At 46.5% G+C, this 16,308-nt stretch overlaps 1 protein-coding gene across 10 annotated transcripts in view; it reads right to left on the bottom strand.

Moving 5' to 3' along the window:
* Nucleotides 1–1,227: 1,227 nt before the first annotated feature.
* Nucleotides 1,228–16,308, bottom strand: part of DNM1 (dynamin 1) — a 65,996-nt gene continuing 50,915 nt past the window's right edge. For 4 of the 10 annotated variants that reach the window (XM_026049254.1, XM_026049257.1, XM_026049255.1 and 1 more), the window contains 7 exons: nucleotides 15,294–15,403; nucleotides 14,838–14,949; nucleotides 13,656–13,667; nucleotides 11,880–12,050; nucleotides 11,462–11,703; nucleotides 10,850–11,068; nucleotides 2,174–3,243 (listed from right to left, as the gene is read on the bottom strand). In XM_026049254.1, the coding sequence (XP_025905039.1) occupies nucleotides 3,171–3,243; nucleotides 10,850–11,068; nucleotides 11,462–11,703; nucleotides 11,880–12,050; nucleotides 13,656–13,667; nucleotides 14,838–14,949; nucleotides 15,294–15,403 (939 nt within the window). In that variant the 3' untranslated portion in view covers nucleotides 2,174–3,170. Of the gene's footprint in view, nucleotides 1,876–2,173; nucleotides 3,244–7,087; nucleotides 7,125–10,849; nucleotides 11,069–11,461; nucleotides 11,704–11,879; nucleotides 12,051–13,655; nucleotides 13,668–14,837; nucleotides 14,950–15,293; nucleotides 15,404–16,308 lie in introns of those variants that run through there. The other 6 variants (XM_026049259.1, XM_026049262.1, XM_026049263.1 and 3 more) reach the window with 4 other exon arrangements.

Here is a 16,308-nt window from a genome sequence, read left to right as displayed (position 1 = left end):
GTTGGAGACAGGACATTCTGTTAAACAACATGTTGGAGATTAGCAGGCAGGAGTTTCTACTCTCACAACACCCAACCTTTGGCAACCAGTAGATCAGAGGCTTCTAGTTTTTAAAATTAAGGCTCTAACATTTAGTTGAAGAAAGCTACATAGTTTCAGCTTTAAAAGGTCCCAGGCTCTTTAGAAACAACTCTGTTCATAAGCCCAGGGGTCCATGACCATTCCCAGCGTGGAGCAATTAGGGGCAGTGCAGGGCAAGCAATGGCTACTGCTTCACATGCGCTGAGGCTGAAGTTACATCCTGTAAGGACAGAAATAATAAGGACCTGCAAGGACAGAAATAGCTGCAACACACACAGGAAGCAATCACTAAAATACTACTCTATTCCTCCAGTATCAAATATGCATAAAAAGTTTAGGACTTTTAGCTTATTAAAATCTTAACATGAAGACTCCCCATGCAACCAGCTAGCTAGCAGCTCTTGGTGCTGCATCAGCACTGAAGTGATACAAGGCACCTGCAAACCCAAGGCTCCTAGATTTTCTTCCACAGCAAAAAGTGCTCAGGCCYTGCTAAACCATGATATAAGGAACCCACTGTAACTGTTGAGATGACAGTGCTAAATTCCAGGATTATGGGGAAGCACAGCTGCTGTCAGGGTAAGTGCTGCCCTAAGACCTGCACCACTGCTTTGGCATGGGCACTGCAGTAATACGGCTTACCAAGTTTACTGCAGGACATAAATGTCACTTCAGATTAACAGTAAGTATTAAGTCCAAGCTGGCCAGACATGTTTCATACTATGGCTTTAGCCTATATTGCAGATATGGCCCCAATAGATGTTRTTGGCCAAAAACAGAATTGGCCAGAATGCTGGCCAGAAGTTCTCCAAATCCACACCTGCTTGCTGCGTGCCACCACTGGGTAAGACACCCTTCTCTCAGCCAAGCACCCTGTCAACAACACTCCCACCTTGTGTCCATCCAGTCCTGAAGCACCTCCACGCACTTGCCTTTACAAGGGAGAAATTTAACTTCAACGTCTGGGGAACCTTTTTTTGCAGCTCCTGGACACCAGTGTCGATGCACCTCTGCTTTAAGTCCCTTATTAGTGATAACACCTGCGTGCACATGTAGCTTTTTAAGCACTACGGAATGAAAATATTAGGTTATTATAATTAAATAYAGTCCAGAAGCCACCCAGAGAAAAAAAAAGAACAGAGATGGTTTTATTCTAGTCATAGAGTCCTTCATTATACAGAAATGATAGTTTATTTCATTCAATAAACAAGAGTGACAGGTAGATCACAAACTGCATCACAGCTACTACCAGCACTGAGACAGTTCACCCACAAGTCTGGGGTAATACAATAACCCAACTGCACACAGCAGAGAATTCAACAATCAGCTCAAAATTCAACGTCAGGATTTGGTTAATTTTCAGGTGTAATATATATATGTATGTATATAGATATTCTTTTCCTACTTAAGTATTTCCTAAAATCCACATGGAAGCACAAATGGCTTTAAACACCTGGACATATATAGACTTTTTTGATCTTATATATATATTTATAGATATTTATAACAGTAAAGATATGTTTCTCATTACTACAATATACTTGTTGTAACTCCTTTAAGCAGCTGGGAGGAAAAGAAAAACCAGACAGTTTCACTACAGTCACATCTGATACGCGTGTGCGTGTGTGTGTGCCACAAAATACAAACAAAACAAGCCAAGTATGAGATTCGAGTCAGAGCACTCCGGGACAGAACAGCTAAGAGGCAGGCAGAGAGTCTCAGAGGGAGCAGGCCTACATGTCAAATGGTGGTTTGGGACTCTCCGGGCGGGAGGGACTGGCCTTACCCGGCCGGCTGGAATTCAGAGACACACAGAAAAAAAAAAAAAAAAAAAAAANNACAAAAGAGGGGAAGGAAGAGGGGAAGAAGCAGTAAAACAAGAGTTAAAACACAGAAAACAACCAGCATCAGAACAGCAGAGGATCCAGAAGAGAAGGCCAAGGCAGCAGCACTGAAATAATGTAACTTCAAACTGAATCAGGCCTGTTTGGAAGCCTGTAACATAGGCGGCTCATTTAGCTCTGGTAGAGACATGACATCTGAAATGTGCAGGGTTGATARATTTTTTTTTTAATTATTATTTTTTAATACATGTAACATGGAAAGTAAAAACCAAACCTTAAGAAGATGAGTCGTGATCAACAACAGTTACAAGTTTCCCCAAACACGTACCATCCACATGCAAGAAGAAAAAGGCTACGGAAGTCACCACGGTACCCAAAAAACACTGAGAGATGTGCTTATTCCAAGCAGAAATATTTTCAACAAAAACGTTACACAGCAAACTCCCTGAAAAACATTTGGTTGTCCATTTGCAAGGGGGGAGCAGCAGCAGCAGCCCCATTGCCCTCTCCCTGCCGGGTTAGGGAAGCGGGCCCTGAGGGAGCGCGCAGGACAAGCGCCGGCGTYGCCAGCGGCGGCTCCTGCGGAGCTCGGGCAGGTCCTCGTGCTCCCTGCCCCGCGGCTCCGGCTTCGCTCCAGCAGGACCAGGCCGCTCCATTGGGCTCCCCCTGCCTCGCTCCCCCCGCCTCGCTTCGAGCTAAGGTTCATTGCACTGTTCCCAACGTGAGTTTTTGCACCTTAGAAGTCAGCTAATACACAGGACATTTAATCTGGTCCTAACAGTGTCACGTGTTTCAACAGTATTTTTTTTTCTTCTATGTCACATTTTTGTTTTCTTAACTATGAGGAAAAATAGCTACAGAGCTACAGCTCAGCCCTAGGTGCTACAGCTAACTGATGCAGGCAGGACACTTAGCCAGGCTAGCCCAGGCAGGTGAAACAACTGGATGGACAGTCGCCCCTCGGACATAGGGACGTCCCTGCAGCTGATCTCTCCAAGGAGCCTGTGCACTTCAGGGGTCCGTGCCACCRAACGGAGGCTACTCTACACTCACAAAGCAATACAGGACGCACGAGTGAAGACGAAGAGCTCGATCACTAGGCTAGTGCTTTACGACACACGGGGAAGGGGCGGCGGGAGGCAGAGAGGTGGGATGGATGAGAGGAGTGACTGTGGCTGCGGGAGGGAGGGTGCAATGGGGAAGCCGCCAGCCCGGCATTCGTCGCCAGCTGTCTACAGCCTCGAGTTATAAATCTAAGAGGGACGGTTCAGCCGGTCGGATTATGGTAGGTCGAGTAGGTGAGGCAGGGCCCCTTCTGCTGTGAAAAAGCAGAAAACAGAAACAAGAGAACACACAGGTGGTTAGCACAGCAATCGTGGTCAATCACACATGCTTCTCCACCTCAGCCGAGCCAGCGAGCGCGAGCACCCAGCTGGGTGCGAGGGAAGCCGCGGCAGGGATGGTTTGGATTTCCCTCCGCCAATTTGGAAGTCGGGCATTTACTGACTGAACTGGCTCTGGAATGAGAGTTGAGAAGCATGGACAACAGTGAGCTCCTGTATGAAGCACATGGCAGTCACACAGCATGGATGGGGTCCCTCTGAGAGGCGCTGCCCGAGGTTCCTGGCCGCTTTAGAGGAGCACCTTCCTGTGCGCAAGCCCTAGACCTCCGACTCCAAGACAGGACACTGATCTTATTAAGGTCAGACCTGGTGCTTTCAGCTCGCTATTCTGGGGCCCAGCAAATGCAGCTTCCACAACTTGAAGAGGACTGTGGCCACTGCAATTCAGTTGCATTTCAGCTCTCTTGCTAGTGTTTTAGCCAAATAAATGGGCAGCGATTTAATCCATGGAGAGGACAAACATTTAAAAGTTTCAAGATCTCTTCCTATAAGGGACTGTCAAGAAATAAAAACATAGGAAAAAAAAAAACAAAAAACCAAGGACAAAACCCCACTCTACCTCTCTCAACCGAAGACTGGAAAAATCACTTCAGACTCACAATACAAGATTTGAGGAAGTCTACCCACAATCAGAGCATGTTCTGAAAGTCAGCAAGCACAAGCTACCTTTTTCTGTTAGAATGCAGTCCCTGCAGTATCTGCAATGTACACAGCATCAAAATAGTCTATCAGAAGTGACAAATTAACCTGTTGAGCACAAAGCCAGAGTAGTTTCAGTCCAAACTGCCTGAAATGCAAAGATCAAATAAGAAAGGACGGGAACCAGAGAGGAAGATCAAGCAGAACCCACAGGCAATGCCTCTGCAATTCCCCTCTGGCAGGTTTTATGCTAATATAGATTACACAAAATCAAGTGAGTACTGGAAATAAAGGACCTCTCAGTATAAGGAGAGTAGACAAAAGCAGAGGGGGAGAAAAGAGGAAGGTATTTGCAATAGTGCAACAATTGAGAAATAGAAAAGTTTCACACYGAAAGCAAGTCCACATCACTGTTGGTGCCAGAGGAGCTATAATCCYGTGTTCTGCTGCGAGCTTCATCTTGGCAAAGGGACAACTCTGGAGAGCAACCCTACTGTCCTGCTTAYTGGGTCTTAGCAGAATTTATTGCTCTGTATCTACTAAGCTCCAGGTCTCAGCCAAAACAATCACAACCATTTGTTCCTTGCTTGGTATAAGGGCACATTAAAGAAGGCTTCAGAATGTTGATCACTGCCAAWTTTTTTTTTTCCCCTTGATTATAAGGGCAAGTGAAATAGGGACTGTAAGACCCCACTTTCAGCATGTCATTCACAAATGACTCTTCCAGTCAAGCAAGTAATGATGGGATTAAGCCAACCTGAAAACTGCAACCATCTTAGAAGGATACTGAAGCAACAGTATCACCTAGAAGGTAAATCTGCAGCAAGATGTGGCAGCTTGAAGCCTGTGACCTTGCCATTCGTGACATATGTGAGATCCATGCATTATTCTCAAGGGTGCTCATGGTATAAGGATAGACAAGAAGCCATCTACTGACTTAACTGTCACTGGAAAATTCCTACAGACCTCAGCAGGATATGAGTTTGACCGTTAACGAGACACTGCTGCGGTGCCATGGGTATTGGAAGGTGTTTTTCAAAAGCTGAAAGGGCTTTTTGCATTTCAGGAGTTTGGACAGGTTGCCCAGACAGTCCCTCTGGCTTCAGATGAAAAGGATGCTTGAAATCACTGGACTACATAATATGTTCTGGCAAGAGAGGCTACTTGACCCTACCAAAATAAATTAGGGTTGAAAGAAAAGCAGAAATCATTTTAGAAAGCTAGCCTGCTCTTTTTGTAATGCAGCATGATGGCTTTGCACAGATATTCTCGTTCCTCTCATCACTCAGGGATTTGGGAAAAAGCCCAAGGAAACCAGTTACGCTGGTGGCCATTTCCCTTTATGCCAGTATTTCAAATCATACCCCCACTAGAACATTGACCTGGACATTTCTAGGAAGCAATGGGGTAATTGCAACTTCTGCTGCTAAGGGCTTAACCAAGACTGCAACCTACTACATTTATTCCCTTGAGCTGCAGAAGTCTCTGATAGAAATTTATTGTTATGACTATTACTATGACAAGTTTATTATGACTATTATTATCATTTTTTATTTCCTTGGTGCTCTTTATGCCAGCTTAAGAGCAGAGAATGCTCCGTAACAGCAAGTCCCAGAACAAGGCATGGACCAAAGCCACCCTCTTTGCTGAGGTTTCTCACCACGACACGTGTTTCCTGGGCTGCCAGGGATGTCTGCAGCAGGCAGGGGACTGGAGGAAACTCCCCACTGCTCCAGCTCCTCTGCAGAAGGGCCTCAGTGAGGGGGGGCTGGCAGGTGACATACGTCCCCCGACACCACATCAAGGCACCGCCGTGCGGGGCTAACGCCACACGGTGCCTCTCGGCCTGAGCGGCAGGAACGGAGGCACCGCTTGCCCTAAGACCGGGACTAACTGATCTGGGAGCTGCAAAGCCCGGGGCTGATGCGGGGGCTGAGCTGTGCTATTCCTGTGCAGGGACTGCTCCCAGCACACGTGCTCTGCCTGACACTACCAGCAGGAGCTGCAGTTGCTCCACTGCTCAGAGCCAGTCCTCTCACTCGGGGAACCAGCATCTACACAGACAGGGAGGGCTGCCCCAAAGCAGCCCACGTCCTCCCTGTGCTGCCCTCGCTCACCTTTGTCATTAAGTGCTGGAAGTCCCCAAGAAAAGGGCTCAGGAGGATCTGCCAGACCTCCCTCTTCAAAGCCCCATCCTTTCCCCCTCACCATTAACAGGACAGGGAAGAGCTGGTCCTTGAACGCTAGGCCAGCTCAGCACTCCGGAGCCTGACCCAATACCTCGCTCTGTCACCAAACAAGTACAAGGGTGCAAAATGCAGAGCAAGACAGGACAGGGAACAGGCAGGAGCCCAGGACAGAGGGGCTGGAGGCTACAGGTCACTAATTGCTTTTCCACCCAGTGGTGGGAAGCCAAGGAGGGAGAGGGTCCAAATGGAAACTAGAGAGAGATTGAGAAGGAAAAGGGCCAAAAGGAGAACGGGCAAAGGAAGGGAGTTTCTAACTACAAGGGTGGGAAACGAGGATAACAGGGAGCACTCAGTGTCACAGCAGAGTTGCTCTGTACTCACTGGTGTCCTCATACTGACCCAAACTGCTCCTGCCATCTACGAGCACTAGGGACACAACGAGGAGGGGAGCACTTCTCCAGGAAGACAAGGGAATACAAGATGAGGAGTCTGAACGAGCAGCTCCCCAACTCTATGGCTAACTGAGCTGACAGGTGGAAACCAGAACAAACCCAAGCTCATTCAGCCCATCTCCTAGTCAGCGTGGATTTAGGCCAAACTGAAGGTGTGAGCTGTTTAGATCCTGTTCTAGAACTCACTCCCCCATCCCCACTCCTCTACCTGCACTCAGAGGAAAGTTCYTCTCATGACCTTAAGCCAGTGCTTGAGGCTCTTCCAGCTCCCTGAAGCTCCAGCAGCTGCYGTCTCTGATCAGCCACTTTTCTGTTCAAGACTCCTCCCTTTACGGGATCCTGGCAGAGGTGGTTCTTTGGACAAGGGACTCTGTTACTAGTACAGGAGCTAGGCAGCAGAGGCGAGCTGCAGAGCAAGAGTGATGGAGGACGGGGACACAGTGACTCATGCATTGCGGGGTGGAGAGTGCAGAACGTACCGTGGCCGCCAGTCCTCAGGGGTCACTGATAGTGATTCTGAAAGACAACACGAAATCAACATGGCAGTTCAGACAGTTGAAGGCAGAGGCCACGCAGACTGTGGGGCAGGCGGAACGAGACGGGCGTGCGCTTGCACAGACACAGGCGGCGGCGGCGGCTCTCGCGCTGCCCAGCGCCAGCCCTGGCCGAGCCCRCAGGCCAGACCGCACTCGCTCCCACACTCACAGCCTCACCTGCACTYGCAAGCACAACCTGCCACGGTGCCCGGCGCTGCATTCTGGGCCCTCGGGCTATTCCCGCACGCGGAGGCTRCCACTCGCTCTGCGGCTGGATACGCGTCAGGCGTGCACGGGAAGAGACCCAAGCACCCTCATGCCTGCAGGGTGCCTCGCGCTCGGCACTGAGGCTGGSGGCAAACTTGCTTTGAGCGCATTCAAATCTTTTAAACACATAAAGTGTTAASGAGTTAAAAAGTAGCTCGGGAAGGAGGGAGTTAATATGCTGCCTTGAGCCTACAGCACCACTCAGGAAGGAAAGAAGGGAAAGATTTTTATTTTAGAGGTCACAAACTATTAGACTGGCTTCTCTGACCTCCTGAATAACATGGGCCATGAAGTGACAGGACATTTTCCTTGTAGTGGTGCTCATCACTCATGTCTTTCTTCCTTGGATACAGCAAAGGATGCTAAAGGATGCTGAGCACCTGCTAGTGCTTTCAGCAAGTTTCTCCAGGGGTTAAATCATCCTCACTAAACCCATCTTACTTCTCATTTTAACTTGCCTCATCTTTCTCACTTAGGAGCTTTTGTCAAACTACTTTAAATGGAGGAAGTTCTAACTGCCTGCAGGGATACCTTCATGGGTATTTTTCCCCCAATATTTTAAGAAAAAGGATTTTAAGTGATTCTAAGGAACATCAGCAAATCTCACTGGCTTAATCACTTTCCTCTGAGTCCTTTCAGAAAGTGTTGCCTACAGAAGCGGGTAAAGTATTACAGCCTCACTTACATGAACCATCATTTGCTATTTGAATATAGACAAGTTTACACTGATCCTTTTTACCAGAGCATCACACAGGCAGCCCATTTTGAGTTGCACATTTGCTCCAATTCTTGAGCCCTTCTCTAAAGTAGCTGCTTCCTGAGATATTTTGTAGTAATTGACACTGTCCTTCTCTTCCACTCACATATTTTCCCCCATATGATTGAGGCATTCAGAAAAAGACAGGTTTTAAATACCACTGAAGTGCCCCCAATCAGGCTGTATTTCTTCTGTACTGTCATGGCTTGTTCTGCTAACCTGCATCTTCAGCCATCTACCCCTCAGTAGTGAGTTGACTTTCTCTTAAATCCCTAGCCATGAGCGTTACCATTAACCTTACGGGAACATCATCAAATACTTCCTCCCTGGAGAAGGATGCCTCACCGATTGCTTTAAAGGTTCCCACCTTATCAGTCCTTAATGATTTAACATGTACCTGTTATGACTGTACCTATCCTCAAGGAAAACCTTCCTGCAAAGGAAAGAACCACAGGGTATTTGTACACAAAAGCATATGCATCTACTCAATCACGTCTCTGAAAAAGCAGCCGAGCAACTCTTGTCTTTCAGTTCATCACACCAGTTCAGACGCTCGCACAAATAGGAGGTACAAACACACACCACAATGCTCCACTGACACCGGTGTGCATATGCATGCAGAGGACACCCAGCACCACCATGCACATATAGTTCGGTGCCTTATAGCACTGACTGCTATGGCAAAGCTTGCTCACACTACCTACAAGAGCTCCATTCACACTCAAGCAGAGTAGTGTAGTCCAGTCAGCAAGGGAAATGATGGGTATTAAAAAAAGCGGCAATGGAGATGGTATTTGTTCACCCATGGCAGAAGGACCCAAGTCCAAGTGCTAGCAGGGAACATTTTTATTCTATATACAGGAGAGGGAGAGAAAGAGTCCCTTGCCATTGGAATTTTTCTCTTGATCAGTGAACTCAAATGACAAGCTGCGTATCAGGATCCGGAGGAGTCTATGAACAACTGGAAAAATCAAAGAGGGGAATCAGAGAACAAGCACGAAAACTTCACAACTTCTGGAATTACTTCCTCAGCTCCAGATCAAGGCAGTTAGCAGCATTCAATCCAACCTGTCATCTCTCCTTCTAAAGGAAGGGATTGCTCATTTAACTACAAAATCATTTCTTTCTTCTGCTTCACTGCGGTTCCCATCCTTCCTCTAAACCTTTCTACTCCACAAAAAAAAAAAAAAAAAAAAAGGGATCATTCAGAAGAGCCATTAAGGTAAACTATAAAAGACTTCTTTGTAAAAAAAAGATCACTTTTTAGCCCACTTGGGAAATCCTACCATGACAACCAGGTATATAGAATATTTTTCATGAGTGAAAAAGTGAAGTTGAGTGAGGGGAGAAAGATGGAGACAAAGAGACATAGGAAATATACTAAAAACAAATCAACAATTTATGGGAAAGCAGGGTCACAAAAAGCAAGAGACAAATATACAGCAGAAGCATGCTGACATCCACAGGTGCCACCAGCAGGACTGCAGTCCCTGGGGCAACAGAGGCAAATATGGATAGGTTTTTGAGGGAGCTGCGTCAAGGCACAGASTGACGACTGGGACAGAGGCACCAAGAAAGTAAAACCATGTGCACATAGAGTCAAAAACTGGTCTACAATCTCTTTGTACTCATCCACTTGTGGGCTGCACACAGCCTGAGGGAGGAGATTTTCTCTCCAAACAAGCAGTGCCTGGTAGGAGCTGGGCAGCCTCTGCCCTGTACCATCACCACCCACAAGTCTGGGTGTTTGCAGAGAAAAGGGAAAAGCTTCATCAGATACATGCCCCTGGCACCCACAGTTCTTTCCCACATGAGAAATGTATCCTCACGTGGGTCATGTGGAGTTTGTGGTTTTGTTCATTCTTTACTCTGCCATTACTTTCTGTTCCTCATAGGGGGACCAGATACCCAACAGGAAAACATTCCTGGTTACAGATCACTTCCTAAGTCCTATTTAGGAAAAACTGCAAAGCTCCATGGGGTATAGTCCCTTATTGCTCTGAAATGTTTATAAAGTGACTGAATAGGAAAGGGATTAAGTTTCCAAATGGGAAAGCAAAGCTGTGTCACTTGAACCTCTCRGCTGAAAAATGTGCTCGAGTTGACTGCAGAGGCAGTAAATATGTCCACATATAAAGAGCAAAATCTCTCTCTCCCACCAGTAATCTTGCAATATTCTCCTAGGCAAAAAGTATACAGGGTCCTAGACAAAAGCCACTAACTCACCTTGAAACATCCTGCTGCAGGAGAAAAGGGCAACTTCAGACTCAGGGACTCCCTACCCAGAGCGGAACTGCTTTGAAAGGTGTATTCTCACTCCAGTCCTGAGATTCTCTGGTGACTTATCTCCTACTTGTGAGCAGAGGTGTTGATATGATCACTTTAGGACAGCTATYGGGCAGAAAGTCCTCTTCCCTCAACTTTTGGGTGAAGGTTCGTGCTGAGAAAAGGTTGCCTCTCTACTGCAGAGAGCTGCCTCCGCATCGCCTCACCTACAGACTGCAATCTCAGTGGACAGCAATGCTCTGGCCTGTTTAACAAATTCCAACAGCCAAAGAGTTTGCCCACATCGAGTCTTGTATCCCCCACCCTATGACCCAAGCAGCTGAAGCACTGCCAGAACTGCTACCCACAACCTGGGTATATTCCCCCTCTCTTCAGGGCATCCTCTCAGAACTTACCTGGGAACACCAGGAGGAGCACGGTTAGGCCGTGAAGGAACCTGAGGTGGGGGCCCAAAGGGATCAGGAGAGGCACCTGGCCTGGAGGGCACAGGGGGGGCACCACCCAGTGTGGATCCACCAGCAGGAGGTGGCCCAGGAGCTGGGCCTCGAGACCCAGGTCGGGCGGGCGGAACAGCGGGCGCTCTCCTCTGAGGCGTGGGGCTCGATGTGGGAGACCTAACAAACAGACAGAGAAAATTCAACTGCAGCAACAGGCCTGGCGCTCCTCTGTGCCACCACCAGGTCTCCACATGCTGCCTTCACTGTTCCATCTGTAGGCTTGTGTCACTTTATACATCTCCCTTTGACTTTGCAAGGCTCATACAAGGCTCCAGCTTGCTTTCGAAGCCACTTCAGGCCCCTAATCTAAAGATTTAGCAGCCTCCACATCACCTGTAAAACTTTAGTAATCCTGCCTAGTTTAAGGCCTRAAAGCCTCCAAATGCAAGCTCTACGAACTCTCTGTGGAGACGAGGGGAGAMGGTTTCCCTATGTCATCAGGAGGCCCCAACTAGCCATTAAAGAGGCATCAGGCAGGTCTGTGGGGCTCTCCCCCTGAGCCTCTGGTACCTGCGTCCAGACGGTACGCTCTGCACCTGCAGCCAGGAGTCGTCCACCGGTGGAGGCATTGGGGTGCTGATGGTGCTGGTGTTGATGTCCCCGATGATGTTGAGGGCCTCTTTCAGGGCATGGTACATGCGCAGCATTTCATCACGCCGCTGGGCCTGCTCTGCCGATTCCTCCATCAGCGTGTTTTGGTCACCACAGGAGTACAGGTTTGCCAGCAGCTCCGAATGGATAAAGTCCTTGGTCTGTAAAGGAGCATGAAGGAGTCAGTTCCCACATTTCCTCCCCTCCCAGAAACTTCCTTTCTATCCCCACCTTTAGTTTTTCTTCATTAATTCTTCCCCTCTCTAATTTGCCCCTTCTCCAAATTAGCCCATCTCCATTAACCACTATGAGATAAATACATTGATGAGATAAGTACATTGTTTATCATGAGGTGCATGATAGTCTTCGGCATGAGGTCTCTGATGGTTTTGTTGACAATTGCCATGTAGGAATCCACCAGGTTCCTGATCGTTTCCACTTGTCTCTCTAGCTGAGGATCCATGGAATGCATGAAATTGTCTGATCCGTTCTCCTCTGTTTCATTGGCCTGCAACGAAAGAGAAATGCTCAGTTTTCTAGTATAATACAAAATTAGTATTTTGTGACACAGATGATAAGGAAACATGCAGAAGTACAGGTTACACACAGAACATTCAGACTTGCATTTTGAGCTGTGATTACAGAATCACAGAATGATTAAGGTTGGAAGGAACCTCTAGAGATCATCTAGTCCAACTCCCCTGCTCGAGCAGAGACACCCAGAGCATGGGGCACAGGGTGGCACCCAGGGTGGGTTTTGAAGATCTCCAGAGAAGGAGACTCCACAACTCCCGGGGCAGCCTGTTCCAGGGCTCTGTCACCCCCACAGTGAAGAAGTTCACTTGTTCACATCGTGCAGATGGAACTTCCTGTGTTGCAACTTGTACCCATTGCCCCTTGTCCTATCACTGTCCACCACTAAAAAGAGCTTGGCCACTTCCTCCCTTCATGTACTCCTTCATGTACTTATACATATGAATGAGATCCCCTCTCAGCCTTCTCTTTGCTCAGCTCAGCTTGTACAGACTTCYCCAGGGTGGATCCAAGGGATGCTAACAGTGAAGCTGCTATAGCTGCTAGATGAAGTTATGATATAAAGCTGTAGTTAAAGGTAAAGGGCAATCTGGATTCCTGACACTGGCTCTAGTGAATATTCAAAGCTATACTGGTACTTATAGTTTCCCAAAAAGTTCTTCATTCAAGCTGCTTTCCATGTACAAAGACAGTTTAGATATGATAATCACTCACCATAAATTAAGCCTCAAGGACTGAGGCACTGCACCTTTATCTCATCACACAAATGAGGAAACAGATACAGAGAGAGAAGGTACCTGCTCAGACTGCAGGTTGCTAGAATAACCTAACAGAAATCCTCCAGATCACTTAACTGCAAATTCTGCATCTTAAAATTTCATACAACTTTTCTTCTGTACTAAGCAGAAAAATCTTTTTAGTTCTGCCTGAAATGCATCGTTTAGCTCTCTGTAATGTAAAACCTCAATGGCAAGCGATCTCCAAAGATCATCCATTTGGGAACAATTTCAAAGCAAATAAASCATGAAAGTCTTTCCTGTGTTTCTCAATGCACTATTCAAAAAAACTCCATTTTATAAGAAAATATCTTATTTAAGCTGCTTCAGTTTGAAGGACTTGCAGCAGCATAGGAGACTGCATTATCATCATTTATTTGGGAGAACAAAATAGACAAGAAAGGGCACATTCTTTTCTCTATTTGAGCTTTTCCTGGGAGGGTCTTGCAGGCTCTCAAAGGAATAGAAGACCTTGCAATCCAAGAAACATTAGGTAAAGGAAGTGGAAGTCAAACAAGACAGCTCAAAAAAAGCACACACACAAAAAAAAACAAAAAAACAACAACAAAAAAAAAAAAAGCCAAAAGTTTTCATCAAGATTCACAAATCATATAAAAAGAGAGAAATAAAGAAAAAAGGCAAACTCAGATCAAGCACAGAAACAAGTGGCAGCAGTCCAACAGAAGTTACTATGAGGGAGAAGCAAATGCCTCTCGGGAAGCAGTGACAAAAGGAAAAAACAAAGAGAGAACTATCTGGCAAGAGCCCCAGGGGACAACACAGGCAGAGAAGAGGAGACTTACTTTGTCCTTGTCCTGGCAGGCCAGTTTGAGCACATGTGAAAAAAAGTTAAAACAAAAAGGGACAAAAAAAAAAAAAAAAAAAGCACTTTAGTTGGTCTCAGACTTTGGAGAAGAACCTCTTTATATCACTGAACGGAGATGATCACACCCACCAAAACCACAGCAGTACCTGCATTACCCTGGAATACAAATAAACTGTTTGCCTAAGTCAAAAATCAGCATGGGAACCTGTGCAAAGGAAATTGTTAGCAAAGAAGGGCAAGCTCCTTACCTGCAAAGGCTATTTGTTGCTCCTTACATAGCAAGTTGAGACATTCACAAACCACACATCACCCTGTTTGTGTCAAATCACTTCTTCCCTCCCCTACACAATGCAGGCTCCCTTTAGGAGCACGTGTTGAGGAGGCACAATCTGGTCCAAAGCCCATTTGAAGTCATGTCACTGATAAGGCCCAATGTCCCCAACTCTCAATTTATATTTTATCTTGCACCAAATTGTCCAGACATGAATTAGGACAAAAAACAGAACAAACAAAAATAAGCAAACAAGTCTCCCTCCCCAACAACACTCCAAGTTTAACAGGAAAGATGAATGCAGAAGRTCTGTTGGAAGCAACAAACGGCTAAGCAATTAGTGCTCTTCTAATGGGGAAACTATTTATAGACACTTCCCCTTACACAGAGGAACAGGACAGCTTTGAACAGGTATATATCACACTTCTCTAGAAGCGCTTTCAAAGCAAAGCAAAATGATGATGATRGAGTACGGGGGTAAGGCTATGGAAAGATCAGAAATCTTGCTCAAGTATTACATTAAGGTATCTACAAAGCAATTAAAAAAAAGTCCCCGCAAAATGGGACAACCATCCCCTGGCACACCTTTGAGTTTTACTGCCAACAGAACGAGAGATCTAGAAGGGTTCATCAAGGCAGTCGTTAGTCATTGCCTATTTTCTCTCTCCTTGATGGATGAGGATGCCAGGATGCCATCCTTGAGGATGCCAGTTATATTATTGCAGATTTCCTCAAAGGAAGCACCAACACATTCCCCTCCGCCCCCCAAAAAATCTAGACTTGTTCCAGAACATTCTCAGCCCTGAAAAGAGACAGAACTTGACAGGTTTATTTTTAGACTCCCGATGGAGGTCGGTCAGTTATCCTCTTTCTACAACTGTCACTTACCCCAACACGCTCCGGGTAGACTCCTGCACGCAGGAAGGAAGCCTTCCAGCTATCCACCTCCTCCTGGGTCTCACAGGCCAGCTCCAGCTGCCGATAGTCCTTGTAAACATTCCTGCAAGATGAACATTTTACCCTTCTCCATAGCAAAACAGGCATTTGCCCATATTTGACAAACGTGTTAAGAAACAAGCATATCCTCCTATCATTTCAAGGCAGATACACTTTTAGTCCCTTCCTAGCTGAAAGTTAGGGTCACACCGTAAATCATGCCCTAGTGGAGAAAGAGAATGGAAGACAGCTGTAAGATCAGAAGGAATGAAACCAGAGTTAACAAGACTTCCTCCTAATGATCAGTCTTAAAGGCTATGCACTAACTGCTTGGACTCCTTCCCATCTGGTTTTATAAAACTCAGCTCTAGYTTCAGAAGTTTGGAGTATTTGGAGCTGTCAACGCACCTTTGTTCAGTGTTGAAGAGGGCAAAGATGTGTTTGCTGGACATGAAACCCTTCTCAACATCTCGCAGTTTCAGGTTGTCCACCGGCAGCATATATTTCTTCTCTTTCTCCTGAGAAGGGGATGAGTAACAAGTCACTCACTGCTCCCAAGTCCCTATTCAGTCAGCAGCACCGATCCCATATCACCACAGGGGGGCATTCCCARCCCAGGCCCCCTACTACCATAGGTCAGGCAGAAAACACTCTAGAAATGACCAGTCTCACACTACTTAAAGCAACCACTTTTCAGAGGAACAGCATCCACAGCCCTATTGGTTTGGTTCCTATCTGATGCTTCCAACCAAACACATAGGACACAGCACCAAAACCAAACCCAGCCCTTCTGGTCCTAGGTGCCCTCTTTAACAAGAGAGGGAARCTTCATTTCTGAATGCTAATGTCAAAATTCAAATGAAGGCACAAGTCATTTTCTCCCCCTTTCTTTCAGTTCTGGACCTCCGTCAAATTAACAGAAGGGAGTTTGGTTTGAAGTCCCCACTTTAAACATCTCGGTCCCAGCTGGACATTATACTCCAAAATAACAAAAGAGGGAGCCATCACACTGATCTCYAAAAGGCAGAGGTATCTCTCCAAGACACTGGAAGTATGGCATACTTGGGAGCACACGTGACTGTCCCCTTCTGAGCCTCTAATGCATCTGTAAGGCTCTCTTGACTGGAAACAACAAAATACGACTGCTCACAGGGGAAACGGGAAGGGAAAAACAGCCAGTGAGCAAAGATACCAAAATCCAACTGGAAGGAAAATCTAAAATCTAACTAGAAGGTTGGACATAGAAGCAGATAAAGATGGTAAAGGTGCTGAGCTCAAACCCTCGCAGGATCGCAAGTCCAGACTTACGTCCTYTTACATCTTAGTTAAACTGACTTGAGGTTGCCCAGGACAGCAAGCGCTGAACAGCTCAAACATGGCCTGAAGAGTAAACTATAGTTTGCAAACACTGCAAACATTTGCA

Source organism: Nothoprocta perdicaria, unplaced genomic scaffold, assembly GCF_003342845.1.
Source record: "Nothoprocta perdicaria isolate Ctin4 unplaced genomic scaffold, notPer1 scaffold_6, whole genome shotgun sequence".
In the NCBI taxonomy this organism is placed as follows: Eukaryota; Metazoa; Chordata; class Aves; order Tinamiformes; family Tinamidae; genus Nothoprocta; species Nothoprocta perdicaria.
The sequence above is the reverse complement of the archived record's forward strand: the minus strand, read 5'-3'. Positions and strand labels throughout refer to the sequence as shown.